The 19,762-nt window shown below is 44.5% G+C and overlaps 1 protein-coding gene across 3 annotated transcripts in view; it reads left to right on the top strand.

The window, feature by feature from the left end:
- The first annotated feature begins 344 nt into the window (after positions 1 to 344).
- Positions 345 to 19,762, top strand: part of FAM184B (family with sequence similarity 184 member B) — a 151,003-nt gene continuing 131,585 nt past the window's right edge. For all 3 annotated transcript variants that reach the window (XM_054485848.2, XM_054485847.2, XM_063663551.1), the window contains exon 1: positions 345 to 918. In XM_054485848.2, coding sequence (XP_054341823.1) covers positions 517 to 918 — 402 coding nt within the window. In that variant the 5' untranslated portion in view covers positions 345 to 516. The remainder of the gene's footprint in view (positions 919 to 19,762) is intronic.

The raw sequence follows: 19,762 nt of genomic DNA, 5'->3' as shown, positions 1-19,762 counted from the left end.
TGCCATCCCCTTGGCTTCTCCTCTTTGTTTGGGCATCTCCGGCAATCCTCCCGCAATGTCCTGGCTCCTCTCCAAGATCCAAAAAGGAAGGCTACCATCCCCAGCCCCACTGTGCACTCGCGCAACTCAGGCGCTGGCCCACACCGTGCGCCCCGGATCCCACACCTCCTCGAGTCCCGGTGGCTCGCCCTCACCTACCCGCCCCTCTCTTAGCATCTCGTCCCCCAACGCCATCTCCGCTATCAGCTCGGAGACTCGGGAGCCACGAGTCACTGTGCCCTGTCCCTCTCCGGAGGCTCTTCTTCCTCCTTAGCCTGGGATCCTCACCGCGGGCAGGGTCCGTCGCCACCAAGTCCAGGGCTGCGCGCCACCCACGTGTCCAAGAGCGCAGTGCCCGCCCAGCGCAAACCCCCCAAGGCCGGCAGCTCCTAGCCGCGGAAGCTCTCCCCTTGCACACGAAACCTGCACTGGCTGGGGAACTGCAGACTGATCGCCAGCGGCACGTGCGGGGCGCCTATGCCTCGCCGCAGGGTGCGGGTACCCGCGGAGCCAGCCAGCCAGAGAGCCAGCGGGAGAGGAGAAAGGGTGGGCGCGCTGGTGGGCCCGCGAGGCGGAGACCTTCGGGAAGCTGGGGCCACGCGGCGGTGCAGGCGACGGGACTGCAGTGCCACCTCTCCCGAGAAACCCATACGCTCGCACGCCCGCGCGCGCACGCACGTGCACACGGTGGGCAGGGAGAAAACTAGCGAGAATCTGAGTGCTGGGCGCGTTTTAGCGATGGATTCTGCTCTCAATAGCAAAATTAACCCGCCCGGGACTTGCCACGGCTCCAAAGCCGACGGTGGCGCCGGCTGGAGAATGGACTCTGATCCCGAGATGCACGTGAAAATGTGCAAGAAGATCGCCCAGCTCACCAAGGTAAGGTGGGGCGCAGCAGGCCAGCGAGCTGCACGCCCGGGGCGCCGGAGCCGGGAGCGAGTGCGGATGCGCCTTCCGGGAGGCCCGGGCCGAATCCAGACAGAAACTTTGTCTTGGAGGCCAACCGGGAAGGGAAACGGTCCTAAATCTGGGTGACTTGACCTTCTAGAGGCACCATCCTAAAGCAGCACAGAAAGAGGATCCTTGCCAAGGAAATTCCCACAGCCTGCTTGCTGAGCAGGTGGTCTGTGCTTTTTCCAAGGTGGGAATGTGAATCGTGTGTGTGTGTGTGTGCGTGTGTGTGTGTGTGTGTGTCCCCGCCGGCTTTGCTCAAGTGCCTAGAATGTTGTGATTTCATTCAACTGCCATACTTTACAGCTGGGGAGGTCATGTGGGCTCTATTTAAACACTTGATCCATTTATTCCTTCATTCAACAAATATTTGCGTCATTTGTTGAGTGCCAGCAGCTTGCGTGGCACCGTACTAAACCTGGAATGCAGCCTAGGGTACTTACTATCAAACTGGGTGCAGACGTGTGTAGGAGCATAAATGGGGAAGAGCACGATTCACGATTCACGAAATAATTATAGGATTAGGAAGGACCTTGGGAGGTCAGCCAGCCCACCTCCCTACCTCATGCAGGGCCCTGATTGAACTTCTCAGACTATGTCTTTTTCAAGAAGACCAGCAAAAAGATGCCACCAGTGCTCTTTGTTAACCCTCTGCAGCTCCCCAATTAGGAGCTCCTTGTCAGAGACTCCCCTCTGTGCCTTGCCTAAATGGAGAACAACATCCCTCACTGTCTCCCATACAAGGTTTCAAGTGGATGAATTTAGCTGTTTGCCTTGGGGTTTCCTTTTGGTCTCATAATAAACTCCTGGTGTCATGCCTGCCAGGGAAAGGTCAGGTCCAGGTCTGTCCTGTAGCGTCTGGAACATGCTGTCTTTCCTCACCATCTCCCTCTCACTTCCCACAGATTTTTTTGTGGGATCACAGACATTCCCCTCCCCGTGTCCCACCAACCTCACTATTTTGCCAGGAGGAATAGAGCACAGAGGTTTGGAATTGAACACTAGCTGCCTTCTCCCACCTGTCTCATTAACTTCACATTCTTTGCACATGAGCCTGTCTCCAAACAGGGCTCTCTTTGGTCAAGGGATGAAAAAAGAGACTGGAGATAGCCCTTAGCGTCCTTGGCATGTATAGCTGGTACTATTGATCTAACCTACATTCATCTAAATAGTGACATCAACCAAAACATGTATTTATTCAAGTACCTGAAAAGACACTTGGCACAGTGCAAGGCATCTTCTCTATCTTCAAAGAATCTAAAATAGTTTTAGAGAAACAAGATTTGAAATACGGAGTGAAAGCTAGAAGATTATGTCTTGGGTGCTAAATTGGGTGTTTCCAGTTACGAGTGCTATAGAAGTAGAAACAAAGGACAAATCAGTATGGGAGGAACAGTGAGGGGAGATTTTACGGAAGAGATGATCCTTGAATTCAGTGTGGACTTATGGAATTCCTACTATGTGCCAGCTGCTATGCTGAATGTTGATGGCATAACAATTAGTAAGATATGGTCTTGCCCTTGTGGTATGACAAACACATAAACAGATCATTTCAATATAAAATAGCAATCATTCCACTCATTAATATTTATGGCACACCTATTATGTGCCAAGCACTGAAAACACAGCAGTATAGGAGGCATACATGATTCTTGGCACACAGTAGGCAGTGTTTCTTAAAGTATATTCTGCATTAGAAATCACAGTTGATCCTTATGTAGTGCCTCTGTTCACCACTTTATGCTAATCGCTTAAATTAGAAGTTTTTGTTATTAATAGGCCACCCTTCTTTTGACTACTATTTGTATGTGAAATATTTTCCATATCTTCATATTTAATCTTTCTATGAGTTTTATTTTGGTTGTGTCTCTGACAGGTGAATTTAATCCACAGGCATTTATTGCAATTACTAATATATTTGGGCTCTTCTTCCATCAGATCTTGTGTTTTTCATTTACCATTCTTTCTCCTTGCTTCTTTTTCTTCCATTCTTGCCTTCTATCAGATTAGTAAAGTGATCCATATTCCACTGCTGGTTTGAGAGCTTTAGGTTTTATTTCTATTCTTCTCAGAATCGTTTTTTGTTTTTTCAACATACATACTTAACTCTGATTTTTTTTCTAACAAAGTTAGTATGTAATTGTTTCTTCCCATGAAAGAACTTTGTATATTTTAGTCATTTAACAGCCCCTTCCTTCCCATCTTGTTATTGCTGCCTAGAGTTTTATTTTTACTTTTTTGTTTGTTTGTTTAAGAGACAGGGTCTTGCTCTGTTACCCAGGCTGGAGTATAGTGGCACAGTCATGGCTGACTGCAGCCTCAAGCTCCTGGTCTCAAGCGATCCTCCCACCTCAGACTCCCAAGTAGCTAGGAACAGGTCCACACCACCACCCCCAGCTAATATTTTCTTTTTCAAAAATTTTTTGTAGAAATAGAGTCTCACTGCCCAAGCTGGTCTCAAACTCCTGGCTTCAGGCAATCCTCCTGCCTCAACCTTCCAAAGCTCAGGCATGTGCCACCGCATTCAATCTGTTTTTACTTCTTAAATTTAAAAATAGTTTTTATAGTTAAAAGTTAATTAAATTTATGACATTTTGTCAATTTTTCTGCTATTTCTTTTTCTTGAATCTACAGTGTTCCCTTTGGGTTCACTTTTCTTCTGGCTGAAGTCCATCCTTTAATAGTTCTTTCTGTAGGCACCTTGGTATGGGAGGGAATTCATTGTTGGAAATGTCTTAATTTTGCCCTCACTGTTGTATGATGATTTATTTGGATATAAAATTCTAGTGAACAGTTATTTTCCCATACCACATTGATGATAGTACTCCATTGTCTTCTGGTACTAAGTGTTGCTGGTTAAAAATTTTACTGCCAATCTAATTTTCATTCCCTTATAAATAAGCTGCCTTTTCTCTTTGATAACATTTCAGATTTGTTTTGTTTATTTTTACTGTCCCCCAGGTTTTCTAGAACTGTCTTGGTGTTAGTTTATCCTCTGCAAAAGAAGGAGGTACTTTTTTTTTTTTTTTTGAGACAGTGTCTCACTCTGTCACCCAGGCTGGAGTGCAGTGGTGTGATCAAAGCTCACTGCAACCTTGACCTCCCATATTCAAGCTGGACTACAAGCATGAGCCACCATGCCCAGCTAATTTAAAAAACTTTATTTGTAGAGACAGGGTCTCACTATGTTGCCCAGGCTGATCTCAAACTCCTGAGCTCAAGCAATCCTCCCGCCTTGGCTTCCCAAAGTGCTGGGATTACAGGGGTGCATGTGCTTTCTTTAATTCTGGAAAATTATTACTGATTTTCTCTTGCAATATTGCTTCCTAGCCATTACCTCCATTATCTTTTCTGGCACTACCATTAGGTAAGTGAGGAAGCCTCACTATCTATATCCTGAGATGTTATTTTTTTAAAAAAAGATTTTGTCTTTGTGTTGCATCCTGGTGAATTCCTTGCCTTCCAATTTGCCAGTCTTCTAAATAATTTGTCCAGTCCAGAGTTTTTCCCATCTATTAAGTTTTTTGAATTTCAATAATTGTATTTTTTATTTCTAAGATTGCGCTTCCTATTTTCTTTCTGCCTAATTTTGATTAACAGGTTTTTTTTTAATTTTTACAGCTTTATTGAGGTATAACTTACATACCATAAAATTCACCTGTTTTAATTGTTCAGTTCAACATTGTTTTAGTCATTAAGCCATAACCATAATCCAGTTTTAGGGACATTTTCATCACCCCAAAGAAATCTTCCATTGTGGCCATTTGTAGTCAGTTTCTGTTCCCACCACCAGCCCCAGGCAACCATTCATCTACTTCCTATCTCTTTAAATTATCTCTAAATGAAACCATATAATAAATTATTCTTTCCATCTAATTCTTTTAGATTCATCCACATTGTAACACATATCATTAATTCGTTCCTTTTTATTACTCACTTATTTATCTTGTTGTATGGGTATGCTGTGTTTTATTTATCCATTCACCAGTTGATGGACATTTTGAGTTTCTACTTTTTGGCTTTTATGAATAATGCTGCTATGAACATTACATTCATGTGCAAGTCTTTATGTGTTCTTGGGTAGATACCTAGGAGCAGAATTGTTAAGTTGTATGATAACTTCTACTTTTTTAAGAAACCGCCAAATTGTTTTGCGAAGTGACTGTACCACCATACATTCTCCAGCCTACTTCTTCAGCACAATCTCCTAGCACATCCCTATGCACCCAGTTGTCAGGTCACAGGGAAGTACGATTCTTTCCTTACTCCACTGTGCACTCACCTAGCTTTCCTCTTGAAGTTTCCTTGCCTGAAATGTCTTCATCTCTAAAAGTAAAATCCTGCTTATCTTTTGAGCCCCACCTCCTCTAAAAAAAAAAAAACCTTTTAAAACCTCACTTTTGTGATTAAGACTGTTAATTGACTGGGCACAGTGGCTCACGCCTGTAATCCCAGCGCTTTGGGAGGCCGAGTCAGGTGGATCACCTGAGGTTGGGAGTTCGAGACCAGCCTGACCAACATGGAGAAACCGCATCTCTACTAAAAATATGAAAAGAATTAGCTGGGCATGGTGGTGCATGCCTGTAATCCCAGCTACTCGGGAGGCTGAGGCAGGAGACTCGATTGAACCTGAGAGGCAGAGGTTGCAGTTTGCTGAGATCATGCCATCGCACTCCAGCCTGGGCAACAACAGTGATATTCCATTCCAAAAAATAAAAAATTGTTAATTAATTTTTAACTGTGTATTAATTACATTTACGTATCCATCTATTTCTCCAGCAGTTTCTGTAAAGTCTGACACATAGTAGATCCTCAGTAAGCTTGTTCAATTTAATTATAGTTTCCTCCCATAGGTTTGTTAATATTTCTTTCATGATACTTATCCCTCTGATATTATAGTTGACTTGTGGATAGTATGTCCTTAAAGTAATAAGCTCCTTAATTTTATTCATAATACTTTACACCTGGTAGGTACTCAATATGTGGTAGTGTAGTAAATGAATATTCATTTACACAATGACCCAAGGTCCAAGATGCACATTAAAATCACCTACAGAGCCCTTATTTATTTTTTTACTGTATCAATGTATCCAAAAGATTCTAAAATATCTATTTATTTTTAATTTATATAGATTTAGGGGATACAAATGTGCTTTTTACATGGATACAACACGTGGTAGTGAAGTCTGTACTTTTAGTGCAACCATCACACTAATAGGGTACATTGTACCCAGGAGCTATTTATCATCCCTCATCCGCCCTCCAGCCTCCCACCCTTGGAGTCTCTAGTGTCTATTATTCCACATTCTGTGTTCCTGTTTACACATTATTTAGTTCCCACTTACAAGTGAGAACATGTGATATTTGACTTTCTGTTCCTGAGTTATTTAACTTAAGATAATAGCCTCCACTCGGAGAACTTTTAAAAACACACCAGTTAAAGACTTGACAACTAAATGCAGTGCTTGTCCTAGATTGAATTCTATACTGACCAGAAAAATTGCTACAAGAGATGATTGGGTCAGTTGACAAAACTGGAATACAGATGTTGGGTAAAGAAGATAAAAGTGTTTGTATTGATGTTAAGTTTACTGGAGTTGACTGTACTATGGCTATGCAAGAAAATATCTTATTCTAGCTGGGCGCAGTGGCTCATGCCTGTAATCCCAGCAGTTTGGGAGGCTGAGGCAGGCGGATCACAAGGTCAAGAGATCGAGACCATCCTGGCCAACATGTGAAACCCCGTCTCTACTAAAAATACAAAAAAGGCTGGGCACAGTGGCTCACACCTGTAATCCCAGCACTTTAGGAGGCCGAGGCAGGCAGATCGTGAGGTCAGGAGATAGAGACCATCCTGGCTAACGTGGTGAAACCCCGACTCTACTAAAAATACAAAAAATTAGCTAGGTGTGGTGGCATGCACCAGTAGTCCCAGCAACTTGAGAGGCTGAGGCAGGAGAATCGATTGAACCCAAGAGGCAGAGGTTGCAGTGAGCCAAGACTGCACCACTGCACTCCAGCCTGGGCAACAAGAGCAAGACTCCATTTCAAAAATAAAATAAATTAAAATTAAAATACAAAAATTAGCTGGGCATGGTGGCACGCACCTGTAGTTCCAGCTACCCAGGAGGCTGAGGCAGGAGAATCGCTTGAACCCGGGAGACGGAGGTTGCAGTGAGCTGAGATCATGCCACTGCACTCCAGCCTGGTGACTGAGCGAGACTCCATCTCAAAAAAAAAAAAAAAAAAAAATCTTATTCTTAGGAAATGCACATCAAAGCTGATCTTACATTTAAGGAAGTATGATGCCTTACTCTCAAAGCATTTCATTTCATAATATAGAAAACATAATATGGAAATAGAATAAAAGATACATGAGACAAAATGGGGTAAAAAAGGCGATTCTGAGTAAAAGAGTATGTGGATGTTCTTTGTACTGTTCTTTTTCTGTCAGTTATTTCCTAAGTTTGAGATTATTTGTAAGTCAAAGTTTAAAACAAGCAAACCAAACAGCATACAGGGCCCAGGCCCATCTTATAAGGAGAAGAGAGAATGGTGACAGGTATTAGTATTTTTTTCAAATCCTTTCAAGAGCATCCAATATGCTGACAGGGTTGAGAACCACTGGTTTGCAGTAATTGAAGGATGGAACCGTAAAATGCACCCAGAGGAGGTATTTGGAAGAAGAGGTTCCAGATCCATTCCCCATTAAATAAACCCTTTGGGAAGCTTTTGTTCTTGAAAGCATCAGGCAGGTTTCCCCAGCCCTACCCTGCCTGTGGGCCTGTGTCCACCTCTCTCTGTTTTTGTACCCTCCTAGCACTCTCCAGCTGCAGTTTGTTTGTTTGTTTGTTTGTTTGTCTTTGAGATAGGGTCTGGCTCTGTTGCCCAGGATGCAGTGCAGTGGTACGATCTGGGCTCACTGCAACCTCTGCCTCCTGGACTCAAACCATCTTCCCACCTCAGCCTCCCAAGTAGCTGGGACTACAGGCGTGCACTGCCACGTCCGACTTTTTTGGTAGAGACAAGGTTTCACTATGTTGCTCAGGCTGGCCTCATAGCCTTGGGCTCAAACAATCCTCCCACCTCGGCCTTCCAGAATGCTAGGGTTGCAGGCGTGAGCCACCACTCTCGGCCTCAGCTGGTTTTTCATTTTGCAGCTCTCTCCACAACCTCATCCCCAGCAGGGTCGGAATCCCTCCTACCTAGGGATTCTCCAGTTCCCATTTTCAAGGAATAATAGAATGTCTTACCCCAAATACAAGTGTTAATGAAGACTCTTTTGTATTAGAACAAGAAAATGAATGGGATAGCATGTATTCCTCTACAAGAACCATCTCTCAAACTGAAGGCTGGGCTGTGCACAGTGGCTCACACCTGCAATCCCAGCACTTCAGGAGGCCAAGGCAGGCAGATCACCTGAGGTCGGGAGTTCAAGACCAGCCCGACTAACATGGAGAAACCCCATCTCTACTAAAAATACAAAATTAGCCAGGCGTGATGGCGCATGCCTGTAATCCCAGCTACTCAGGAGGCTGAGGCAGGAGAATTGTTTGAACCCAGGAGGCGGAGGTTGCAGTGACCCGAGATTGTGCCACTGCACTCTAGCCTGGGCAACAAGAGTGAAACTCCGTCTCAAAAAGAAAAAAGAAAAAAAGAAAAAATACTGAAGACTGACTCTGGAGAACCCAGACCACATACAGGAGAAGCAGATACCAGGGCACTACCTCTCATCTGGACCAACTAGAGGAAATGTACCCAGGAGGAAATGAGCAGGCGTCTTAGTGCCAAAAGCTGCCAAGCTCAAGCTCAAGTATAAGGAGTCGAATAACCTCATGGGACCCTCTCACTCATTCTCGTTTTGGATCTCTGCCAGTTTGTCAGAAGACCCTGCAAGAGCAAATGCTGAGTCAAGTGGCTGCAATTTCTCCATGTTAGTGATACCTTACGATTCTTTAGTTTTGCATACTTTGCAGAGCCTTTGACATACTTACTCATCCTTTGTGTGCACAACAATTCTGCATGGCTGGGTGGGAAGAACCATCTCTAATTGAGAAGGTGGGAATCTGAGACCCAGGAAGGTGTCAGTGTTCTTGTCCAACATCATATTAATATATATTGACAGAGCTAGGACATCCAGAATCCAGCACTGGATGTGTGTGTGTTGAAGAGAGGGAGGTGGGGAAGTTTCTTCCCTGTTCATCCTGATGTTTCCATAGCCTCTCTCAATTACTTTTACTATTTTTTCCACTGCAAGGGGGAATATATAGTTAATTAGTGAGGTTTGGAGCAGGGACTGGGCCTACAGAGCTCTTGCCTCTTCCTCCCTTCTTGCTCCTAGAGTGATCTGCCTATAGAAGCACACATTGTCTTCTACACATCAATTTTACAGGGGTAGGCGCACCTGGCAGGCAGAGCTGCCCTGGCGTAGCATTGTGACCGGATGGATAAGCATCAGGAATTCAGCTTGCCAGTGGATATACGCCACAATCTCCAGTATTAACTTTAGTTGATAAAACGGTGATAGTTTGGTCTCAAAGCAGGCTCACACCTTGGTCTTGCATTTCAATTACATCAGTGGGGAAGAGGAATGTTATTTATTGGGCCATCCTAAAGATCCAACAGACAGATCTTAAGATGAGTCTAGCTTTGAGGAATTTGGTACAGAGTTACAGTGAAAACTAATTCCTTTATTTGGGAAGCATATTAACCTTAGAGTGGAAAACTTTTGAGTGGCAGTGTGGTATTTATCTGTAGATACATCTTCAATGGGAAGTTCAAGAGGTCAAAGTCACCGCTTCCTGCACAGTGGCACAGCCAGACCATGAGGACTGTGTCTCCACATGTCCCAGAACCTTACCCATCTATTAAGACACATTAATAGAGACAATAATATTGTCTCTGTTTTGGGGGTGGGGGATGGGAGGTGATGGGTATAGGATTGGGAGATGTAGTGGAGAACAGTCTCTGAGTTTATTTTTCCTTATTATTTCTGATTTTAATTATCATTTCTATTCAAAGTTATATGTTAAATGAATTTAAATTTGATTTGTTTCTAGAGGGCAACTTTTCACCCTTATTTATACTAATGAATATAAATTAGAATTAAATCAGAATAAAAATGAAGACATCTAGAGAGCAAATGAATAATTTTGGGGTTAAACTTGGAATGTTCTTGCTCTGGATCCCTGTGTAGCTGGTATCAGCTAAATTACCACCTCTTCAAAGTGGCCTTTTCTGACCTCCCCATGCAAAGGGGCCAACTGTCCTCATCTTTAATTGGGGGAAAATTTTCCACCTTGGTGATATGTTGTGAGGCTTCACCATTATAAGGGATGTAAGTGAAAAGTCATTTATAACCCAACGTGGGGCACATCTGAAGCTTGACAGATGTTCATTTCCCATCCCTTTCTGAACTGGAGGAACTTCAGAGAGTCAAGGACTGCTGCCCAGTTGTCAAACTTGGAAACAAGCCAGCTCTTCTCCGGGCTGAGAGGCCAGGGCAGTGCTGTAGGGCAGGAGGAGTAATGCCTGTTGTCATGAGAGTCCTCAGCAACAGGCTGTCACTTGAGCCCTGTGTTTTCATGGCTTAAAGGTGTGGAAATCTTATGGCACCCCCTGGCTCCTCTCGCTTTTCTGAAAATATCCTCTTGCTTGCAGGAGCTTGCTTGGGGACAGATGTTTAAGCAGTTCCATGCCAGTTTGCTTTAGGACTCTAGACTTGAAAACAGCAGATCTGTTTTAACAAGCCCTCTCTGTTGGAATCTTTTAATTTAATGATGTGATTCGTTGTGTAAACAGCTCTCACGAATCTTTGCACCATACCGTAAACAGTATGAAGTGCACCTTAAGTTGAATGTCCTTGAACCCTGCTCAGATCCCTGAACTTCTGCATAACCATTCTGGTCTCTCCACTTTCCACAGTGCCCCCAAAACTCCCCTGCCTCGCCCCAGCCTTCCTCCTATCCTTTCTCCACACAGCAGCCCGAGTGATCTTAAAACTGCATCAGCATTCCCATACACTGCCAGTGGGAATATAAAATGATGCAGCTGCTGTGGAAAATGGTCTGGCAGTTCCTCAAATGCTTGGACATGCTTATCTTTCCACTCCTAGGTATATACCCAAGAGAAATGATGCAAGAATGTTTATAGAAATGTTATTCAAAATAGCCAAAAAGTGGAAACCAACTAAATGTCCATCAACGGAGGAATAGATAAGTACAAAAAGAAACCTTTCATCCCTTAGACAAAGAGGAGTGTGACTCACAGATGAAAGGTTTCTTTATGGAGTAATGAGAATGTTCTAAAGTTGGTTGTGGTGATGGTTCCGCAACTCTGAAGATACTGAAAGCCATTGAATTGTAAACTTTTTGGGTGGATCTCCTGGTATGAGAATTATATCTCAATAAAGCTGCTAAAATGAAAACAAACAAAACTTGAATCAGGTCTGTCTCCTGTTAAAATCTACTTCTGGCCAGGCGCGGTGGCTCACGCCTGTAATCCCAGCACTTTGGGAGGCCGAGGCAGGCAGATCACCTGAGGTCAGGAGTTCAAGACCAGCCTGGCCAACATAGTGAAACCCCGTCTCTAGTGAAAGTACAAAAAAATTAGCTGGGCATGGTCATGTGCACCTGTAATCTCAGCTACTCGGGAGACTGAGGCAGGAGAATCACTTGAACCCGGGAGACGGAGGTTGCAGTGAGCCAAGATTTCGCCACTGCACTCCAGCCTGCGTGGCACAGTGGGACTCCATCTCGGAAAAAACAACAACAACAACAACAACAACAACAAAAACTAGTTCAGAGTCAAGTCCTGGTGACTTTACCTCATAAACAAAATGAGTAAGTCCACCTCCATTCTCCGTTTCCACCTCCACCATGGTCAGAGCCACCTTCACCTCTGGCCACCAACCCCTGCTATGACGCCTACACTGGCCTTGTGATCCACTCTTGCCCACTCACACAAAGGCAAGAATTATCTTTTAAATATAAACCAGAACATGTCATTCGTCTGTTTAAAATCTACCACTGGCTTCCCTTGGGATGAAATTTCAATTCCAATTTCACTTAGAAGAACATGTATTCACCTTATAATAAATTTTTTTATCGTGGTCACTTGAGGTAGCTCCTGTCCGCCTCTCAGTCTCATTTCCTCTGCCACACCACCCTTCTCTCAGATCTTCTCCTGTGCCAAGCTTGTGCCACTGCGGGCCTTTGTCCTCTTGGTTTCCTCTGCCTGATCCAGACTTAGCCAACTTGGCTCAGATGTCTCTTCAGACTAATGCGGCTGCCCTGGCCCCCTCTGAGACTATCTCAGCTCCATCTGCCTTTTTTCCTTTATTGGTTTATTGCCTGAGGGTAGAGATTTCTGTCTATTTCTGTCCTCTCCTATATCCCCAGTGCCCAGAACAGTGCCTGGCAAGTGGTGGGCACCCATCAAGTATTTGCTGATAGACTAAGTGAACCAAATTCTTCTTAGACCTCCCATTGCTCTTAAAATAATATATTAAATTTCGCCAGGAACTACGGTCATCTTATGAGGGAGTGGGGAGGCCTCATTCAAGGTTCTGGCCTTGAACTCAAGAGGTCTAGCATCTCATTTCAAGTGTTTTAAGTGCACTAGGAAACTGGCCAGCGCTGACAAGTAGTCTCTACCCACTCCCTCCCAAGCTAATATCTAACTTAGTCACTCCCAGCCCCTGACCACAATGACAGGATCTATTCAGACATGGTGCCTCCATTTGATCAGATCCAAATTCCTTCAGGGAACCAGAGTTTTAAAACAAAAACAATAATGAGAAATCAATCACAGACAGAAAACACACCCATTCTTGAAAAAACTCAAAAATATAGATAAGCGAAAAGAAAAAGTGTTTAAAGCAACCTAAGTCTATAAGTATAGTGATATAATTATTAACACATTTATGCATACCCTACTAGATGATTTCCCCTGCAAAGGGAGACATATATTTTTTTAAAATAGTTATATTATATGTAACTATTGTGTAACCTGTTTTGTTTTCCCCCTTCCCAATAAATCTTGAACTCTTCAACATAATTTTTAATGGTTGTGTTAGTATTCTGTTGTATGGAGATTGCATAATTTAACTTCATTCATTTAAGAAACATTTACTGGCTGGGCATGGTGGCTCATGCTTGTAATCCCAGCACTTTGGGAGGCCGAGGCGGGCGGATCACCTGACGTTGGGAGTTCAAGACCAGCCTGACCAACATGGAGAAACCCCATCTCTACTAAAAACACAAAATTAACCAGGCGTGGTGGCACATGCCTGTAATCTCAGCTATTCGGGAGGCTGAGGCAGGAGAATCGCTTGAACCCAGGAGCAGAGGTTGCAGTGAGCTGAGATAATGCCATTGCACTCTAGCCTGGGCAACAAGAGCGAAACTCCATCTCAAAAAAAAAAAAAAAAAGAAAAAAGAAGAAAGAAACATTTAGTGATTTACTGAGCACCTGTTATGTATCAGATAAAATCCCTTATCTTGTGGACCTCATAGGCAAGAAAAGTAGGAAAAATGTGAACAAATATAATAATGGAGATCCTCTTATTCGACATCATTTGGACATTTTGGACAATTGAAAACTGACAACCATAAAAGAAAAAAACTAACACATACACAATATTATTTTAAAACTTATAAAGGGGTCAGAAGGCCGGCGTGATGGCTCGTGCCTGTAATCCCAGCACTTTGGGAGGCCGAGGCAGGTGGATCACCTGAGGTTAAGAGTTCAAGACCAGCCTGACCAATATGGTGACACCCCGTCTCTACTAAAAATACAAAAATTAGCTGGGCGTGGTGGGGTGTGCCTGTAGTCCCAGCTACTCTGGAGGCTGAAGCAGGATAATTGCTTGAACTTGGGAGGCAGAGGTTGCGGTGAGCTGAAATCGCAACACAGCACCCCACTCTGGGTGACAAGAGACTTCGTCTCAAATAAAAGGGGGGGGCAGGGGTCAGAAAACTATGGCCCACAGGCCAAATCTGGCCCACTGCCCATTTTTATATGAGTTCCAAGTCAAAGATGATTTTTACATTTTTAATTGCTTGATGTCTTTGAAGAAATAATTTGAAAACAGAAAAAAAAGAAAAAGAAGTTGTAAATTCTTTAACAAAATCAAAAGAAGAACTTCTGTGACGCTTGGAAAATTATATGTAATTCTAATTTAGTATCCATGAATAAAGTTTTATTGAAACACAGCCATGCCCATTCATATACAGGTTTTCTAGAGTAGCTTTTGTGTTAAAATAGCAAATCTGAATAGTTATGACAGAGATTGAATAAAGCCTAGAAGAACTACTACCTTTATAGAAAAAGTTTGAAACCCCTAAATTAAAGCATGCAAATAAACACTGAATCACTAATCTTAATTGAAGACTCAAAGTTTCAGTTCTTTGGGAATGGCTTGTTGATTGGCACTCTACCTTATTAGTCTTGTTTAAAGTACATCCATAATTAGGGTGATCTTTTAATTTCTCATCCAGACTGGGACTCTTCTGAGACCCAAAGGGGACGGGGGGGGGGGGGCGGGGAGGGTACTAATCCAGAGAGAGCGCTGAAACAACATATGTAAACAGGGACTGTTCCAGCCTGATCCAAGTGTAAGGTCACCTTGCCCATAATGCATTTGTACTTTTTCCCATTTTGGCTCAAGTGAAAAATGAAAATCTAAAACACACGTAAAACAATCTAGTTCAGAATTCTCCTAAACCTTTAAAACTTGTTTCCCAGTCTTTTTCACTTCTCTGTCACACATAATTTGATACCAGGTTTTCTTCCTTTAGCAATTTGCCTTTGTTGAGTTTTTCCAAAGCAGTGAAGCCTGTTTTCATAGGAACAAAAACTTTCTTTTCACATCCATTTATAATTGACTTACTGAGAGGTGACAGTGTGCTGGCAGCCCTGGCAGCCCTCACTGGCTCAGTGCCTCGTCGGCCTCGGAGCTGACTCTGGCCGCACTTGAGGAGACCTTCAGCCCGCCACTGCACTGCAGGAGACCCTCTCTGGGCTGGCCGAGGCTGGAGCTGGCTCCCTCTGCTTGCCGGGAGGTGTGGAGGTAGACGCGTGGGCGAGAACCTGGGCCAGCGCAAGTTCTGGGTGGGCATTGGCTCTCTGGGCTCGCACTCAGAGGGGCCGGCCGGCGCCGCTGGCCCTGGCAGTGAGGAGCTTAGCACCCGGGCCAGCAGCTGCGGAGGGTGCGCGGGGTCCCCCAGCAGTGCTGGCCGGCTGGCGCTGCACTGGAATTCTGACGGGGCCTCAGCTGCCTTCCCGTGGGGCAGGGCTGGGGACCTGCAGCCCACCACGCCCGAGCCTCCCCCGCACCATAAGCTCCTGCCACGCCCGAGCCTCCCCAACGAGCGCCGCCCCCTGCTCAGTGGCGCCTGGTCCCATGACCACCCAGGGGCTGAGGAGTGCTGGTGGTCTGCGGGGGACTGGCAGGCACCTCCGCCTGCTGCCCCTGTGCAGCATCCACTAGGTGAAGCCGGCTGGGCTCCTGAGTCTAGTAGGGACTTGGAGAACCTTTATGTCTAGCTAAGGGATTGTAAATACACCAATCAGCACTCTGTATCTAGCTAATCTGGTGGGGACTTGGAGAACGTTTATGTCTAGCTAAGGGATTGTAACTACACCAATCAGCACCCTGTGTCTAGCTCAAGGTTTGTAAACACACCAATCAGCACTCTGTATCTAGCTAGTCTGGTGGGGACTTGGAGAACCATTATGTCTAGCTAAGGGATTGTAAATACACCAATCAGCACTCTGTATCTAGCTAATCTGGTGGGGACTTGGAGAACCTTTATGTCTAGCTAAGGGATTGTAACTACACCAATCAGCACCCTGAGTCTAGCTCAAGGTTTGTAAATGCACCAGTCAGTGCTCTGTGTGTAGCTAATCCAGTGAGGACTTGGACAACTTTTGTGTCTAGCTCGGGGATTGTAAACGCACCAATCAGCACCCTGTCAAAACGGACCAATCAGCTCTCTGTAAAACAGACCAATCAGCTCTCTGTAAAATGGATCAATCAGCAGGATGTGGGTGGGGGCCAGATAAGGGAATAAAAGCAGGCTGCCTGAGCCAGCAGTGGCAACCCGCTCAGGTCACTTTGCCGACTGTGGAAGCGTTGTTCTTTGCTCTTCACAATAAATTTTGATGCTGCTCCGTCTTCGGGTCTGCACTGCCTTTATGAGCTGTAACACTCACAGGGAAAGTCTGCAGCATCACTGTTGAGGCCAGCGAGATCACGAACCTGCCAGGGGAGCGGGGGGAATGAACAACTCCGGCCAGGTAGAAGGAGCAACTCCAGATTCCCCGCCTTAAGAGCTGTAACACTCACCGCCAAGATCTGCAGCTTTACTGCTGAAGCCAGCGAGACCACGAGCCCACCAGAAAGAAGAAACTCCGAACACGTTTGAACATCAGAAGGAACAAACTCCGGACGCACCACCTTTAAGTACTGTAACACTCACGGGGAGGGTCTGTGGTTTTATTCTTGAAGTCAGAGAGACCAAGAACCCACCAATTGTGGACACATTACCACAGTGTTAAATTACATAATTTCAACAACAGATACAACCAGAGTAAACAGGTGGCAGTGTGAGCAGAGAGAGGCTGAAGAGTTTGTTTATCCACGTTGGTTGAAGGCAGACTAGCCAAAGAGCTTCTACTGTTTTTTATACAAAAACTGAATTATTATTTTGATATGCTGCTAAGAATTGTGAAAATATTGTCAATACGAGGAATCGTGAAAGTTACGTTGAGATAATTCCTCATTGCGAACCACTCTGGTTGATCCCAGTTTGTCGTTATATATTATAATCAATATTAATATCAATATTATCAATATTGTGGCCTCTCGTTTGATTCTATTTGCTAGATGTTTCCTTGAGGTAGATTCCTATGAGCAGAATTCACCTTTGTTATAGGTAATGTCCGTGAAAGAATATCAGGAAGATTTGAGGAGACCAGCCCAGAAAAAGAAATATGTAGTGATTAAAAAGACAATCTGATAGACAAGATGTGCTGAGGTCCTGACTTGGTAACTACAAAGATTGCCATTTTAAAAGCCACTTATTACACTTTCTCCTCCCACCATCCAAATACGAGAACTCCATGGGAGCCACACTCGTAGTTTCAGGGACAATGGCAGAATTACTTTCTTTTTTTCTTTTTTGTAGAGAGGGTCTTTTTCTGTTACCCTGACTAGAGTGCAGTGGTATGATTATAGCTCACTGCAGCCTTGACCTCTTGGGCACAAGTGATCCTCCCACCTTAGCCTCCTGAGTAGCTGGGATTACAGATGTGTGCCACCACACCCAGCTAATTTTATTTTTTGTAGAAACAAGCTCTTGCTATGTTGTCCAGCCTGGTCTCGATCTCCTGGACTCAAGTGATCCTCCTGCCTTGGCCTCCCAAAGTGCTGGGATTATAGGCATGAGCCACCACTCCTGACCCTGGAATTACTTTCACATTACATTAACATAATCACAGTTCAGACGGTCAGTTTGTATTTTGACTGTCTAATGGATCTGTTTGAAGTTACTCCCTATATGCTGAGCCTCCAGGAAAAGAAGATATATCTAGAAAATGCTCCCAGGTTGCTCAAGGCATCAGAGAAACAAGTGCTCTCTCATAGCCCAGCGGTCCAGTAGAATCAATAGCATACTAGCAGTTCTCACAGGGACAAGACATTGTCCCTGATCTCCTGAGGAAGGCTTTTTCTTAGCTATGGAAACTTTAGGAGGTATAGCTGTAGGACCTTTAGGAGATGAAGCAGAAAGATCTACTTGTGAATCTTTGATATCATCAGGAATAATGTTGCTTCCAGTCTTCTGAAGCAGAAGGAGCGTTACATAGGATTTTTTTTGTTTTTGTTTTTGTTTTTTGAGACGCAGCCTCGCTCTGTCACCCAGGCTGGAGTGCAGTGGCACGATCTCGGCTCCCTGTAAGCTCTGCCTCCCAGGTTCACGCCATTCTCCTGCCTCAGCCTCCCGAGTAGCTGGGACTACAGGTGCCTGCCACCACACCTGGCTAATTTTTTGTATTTTTAGTAGAGACAGAGTTTCACTGTGTTAGCCAGGATGGTCTCAATCTCCTGACCTCATGATCCGCCCGCCTTGGCCTCCCAAAGTGCTGGGATTACAGGCGTGAGCCACCGCACCTGGCCGAGAATTTGCATTTTAATGCAAGCTCCCAGGTGATGCTGCAGACTACAACAAATCTTTAGGATGATCAAGGATCTTTACTTTGCTTTTCTCATCTTTGAACTCCCAACAGCTTCTAGCATACTGCCCTGCTCTCAAAAATATTCAATAAAATGAGTTGGACTTTTCACTGTTAAGCTTTTGAGGACAAGAACTTGTCTTATGTTTTTTACATCTTTAGAACCTCCATTAATGCCAGGAAACAGTGGGTGCTAGTAAGAGACAGATTAAAGGGTGGGTGTGCCAGCAAAACTCTTACCAATAAGGTATGCTGAGGCGCCTCTGGGTGCCAGTGGAAATACTAAGAGATGCAAAACATATGAGAACCCCCTTAAGGGATGTATGCATGTGCTTCGATGAGCCCTTCCAGGTTAGAGGTGCAATTTGGAGGGGTCTTGTGGAGTAAAAAGAGGTGATCGATAAACTGCTTTGTGAAAGAGAGCACCTTTGGTTAAACACAAGCTTCTGTTTTAATGAGCAAATATGCAGGTTTGGGGCCAGAGCTGAATTGTTCCAGGCAGTAAAAAGAAGATTAATCTTTCCCCTCTTCCGTTTTCCGTGGTGTGTTCAGTCTCTTGGCATTGACCCAATACAGATTTGAAAACGAGTGACATATGTTAGCTTGTTTAGTTTACCCGTGGGTCTTGGTCTAGTTTTGCGTGCTGCTGATTTTGTTATGATTAGGATGACAAATATTTGTGGGTGATGACAGAGTAAAAAACATGTAGGTAGGTGTTGGGGGTGGGTGGAGAGCATGAAGAGTGATATCTTCACATTTTGAAGACAACGTTTGTCTAGATGATATTTTTAGTAAGGCCAAGCTAGATCCAAAAAGGTAACAACAAAAAAAGTAGGTGTGCCTTGTTTTTGTTCACTTTCCTGCCAGGGTAGTCTGCCCTTGAAAAAGCATGCCCCTCAAACATCTGCTGTTCCTTGCACTTGCTAGCTCATTAATGGCATTTTCCCAGAGACCTAGAAATAGCAAATTCCATTAAAAGGCTTATCATTAAATACAATACAGCTCTTTATGTGGGAGAAAGATGGCCTCTGAATAAGAGTCCATTAGGGCTGTGGGCTGGAAAAAATGGGTCAGCTTTCTTTTAAGGGAGAAATTAATATAGCAGACAAGAGCCAGCAACAGTGATGACATTCATCTTGCAAAGCCTCTTCTCTTCACGCTGCCAAAGTGCGTCCGTCCAGACTTACTATTCCTGTCCTCGGCCCCTGGAGCAGGGCCTGTTTGTCCCAAGGAAGCCTATCAAATTATCTGGTAACAGCCTAAATAAATATGAGGGAGAAGATTAGAACTGAGTACAGGTGCATGTGCCTGTGTGTGTGCGTGTGTGTGTGTGTGCACCCTCTGAAAGCTAAGCCAGGAAAGCAGACCTAATCAATAGCTCATTTGCTGATCTCTCTCCCCTTTGGTGGACTCTAATGTCAATTCTATGGGAGGTGGCTCACTGCTGAGACTATGAGGTGCTGTCCCAGGAAGATCCAATTTAGAGAATCTCATTTTCAGTGTTGGAGGCCAGGGCTCAAAAGGACTGTCCAGTATC

The sequence above is a fragment of the Pongo pygmaeus genome, chromosome 3 (genome assembly GCF_028885625.2).
Source record: "Pongo pygmaeus isolate AG05252 chromosome 3, NHGRI_mPonPyg2-v2.0_pri, whole genome shotgun sequence".
In the NCBI taxonomy this organism is placed as follows: domain Eukaryota; kingdom Metazoa; phylum Chordata; class Mammalia; order Primates; family Hominidae; genus Pongo; species Pongo pygmaeus.
Note: the sequence above shows the minus strand (reverse complement) of the source record. Positions and strands in the feature narration are given on the sequence as shown.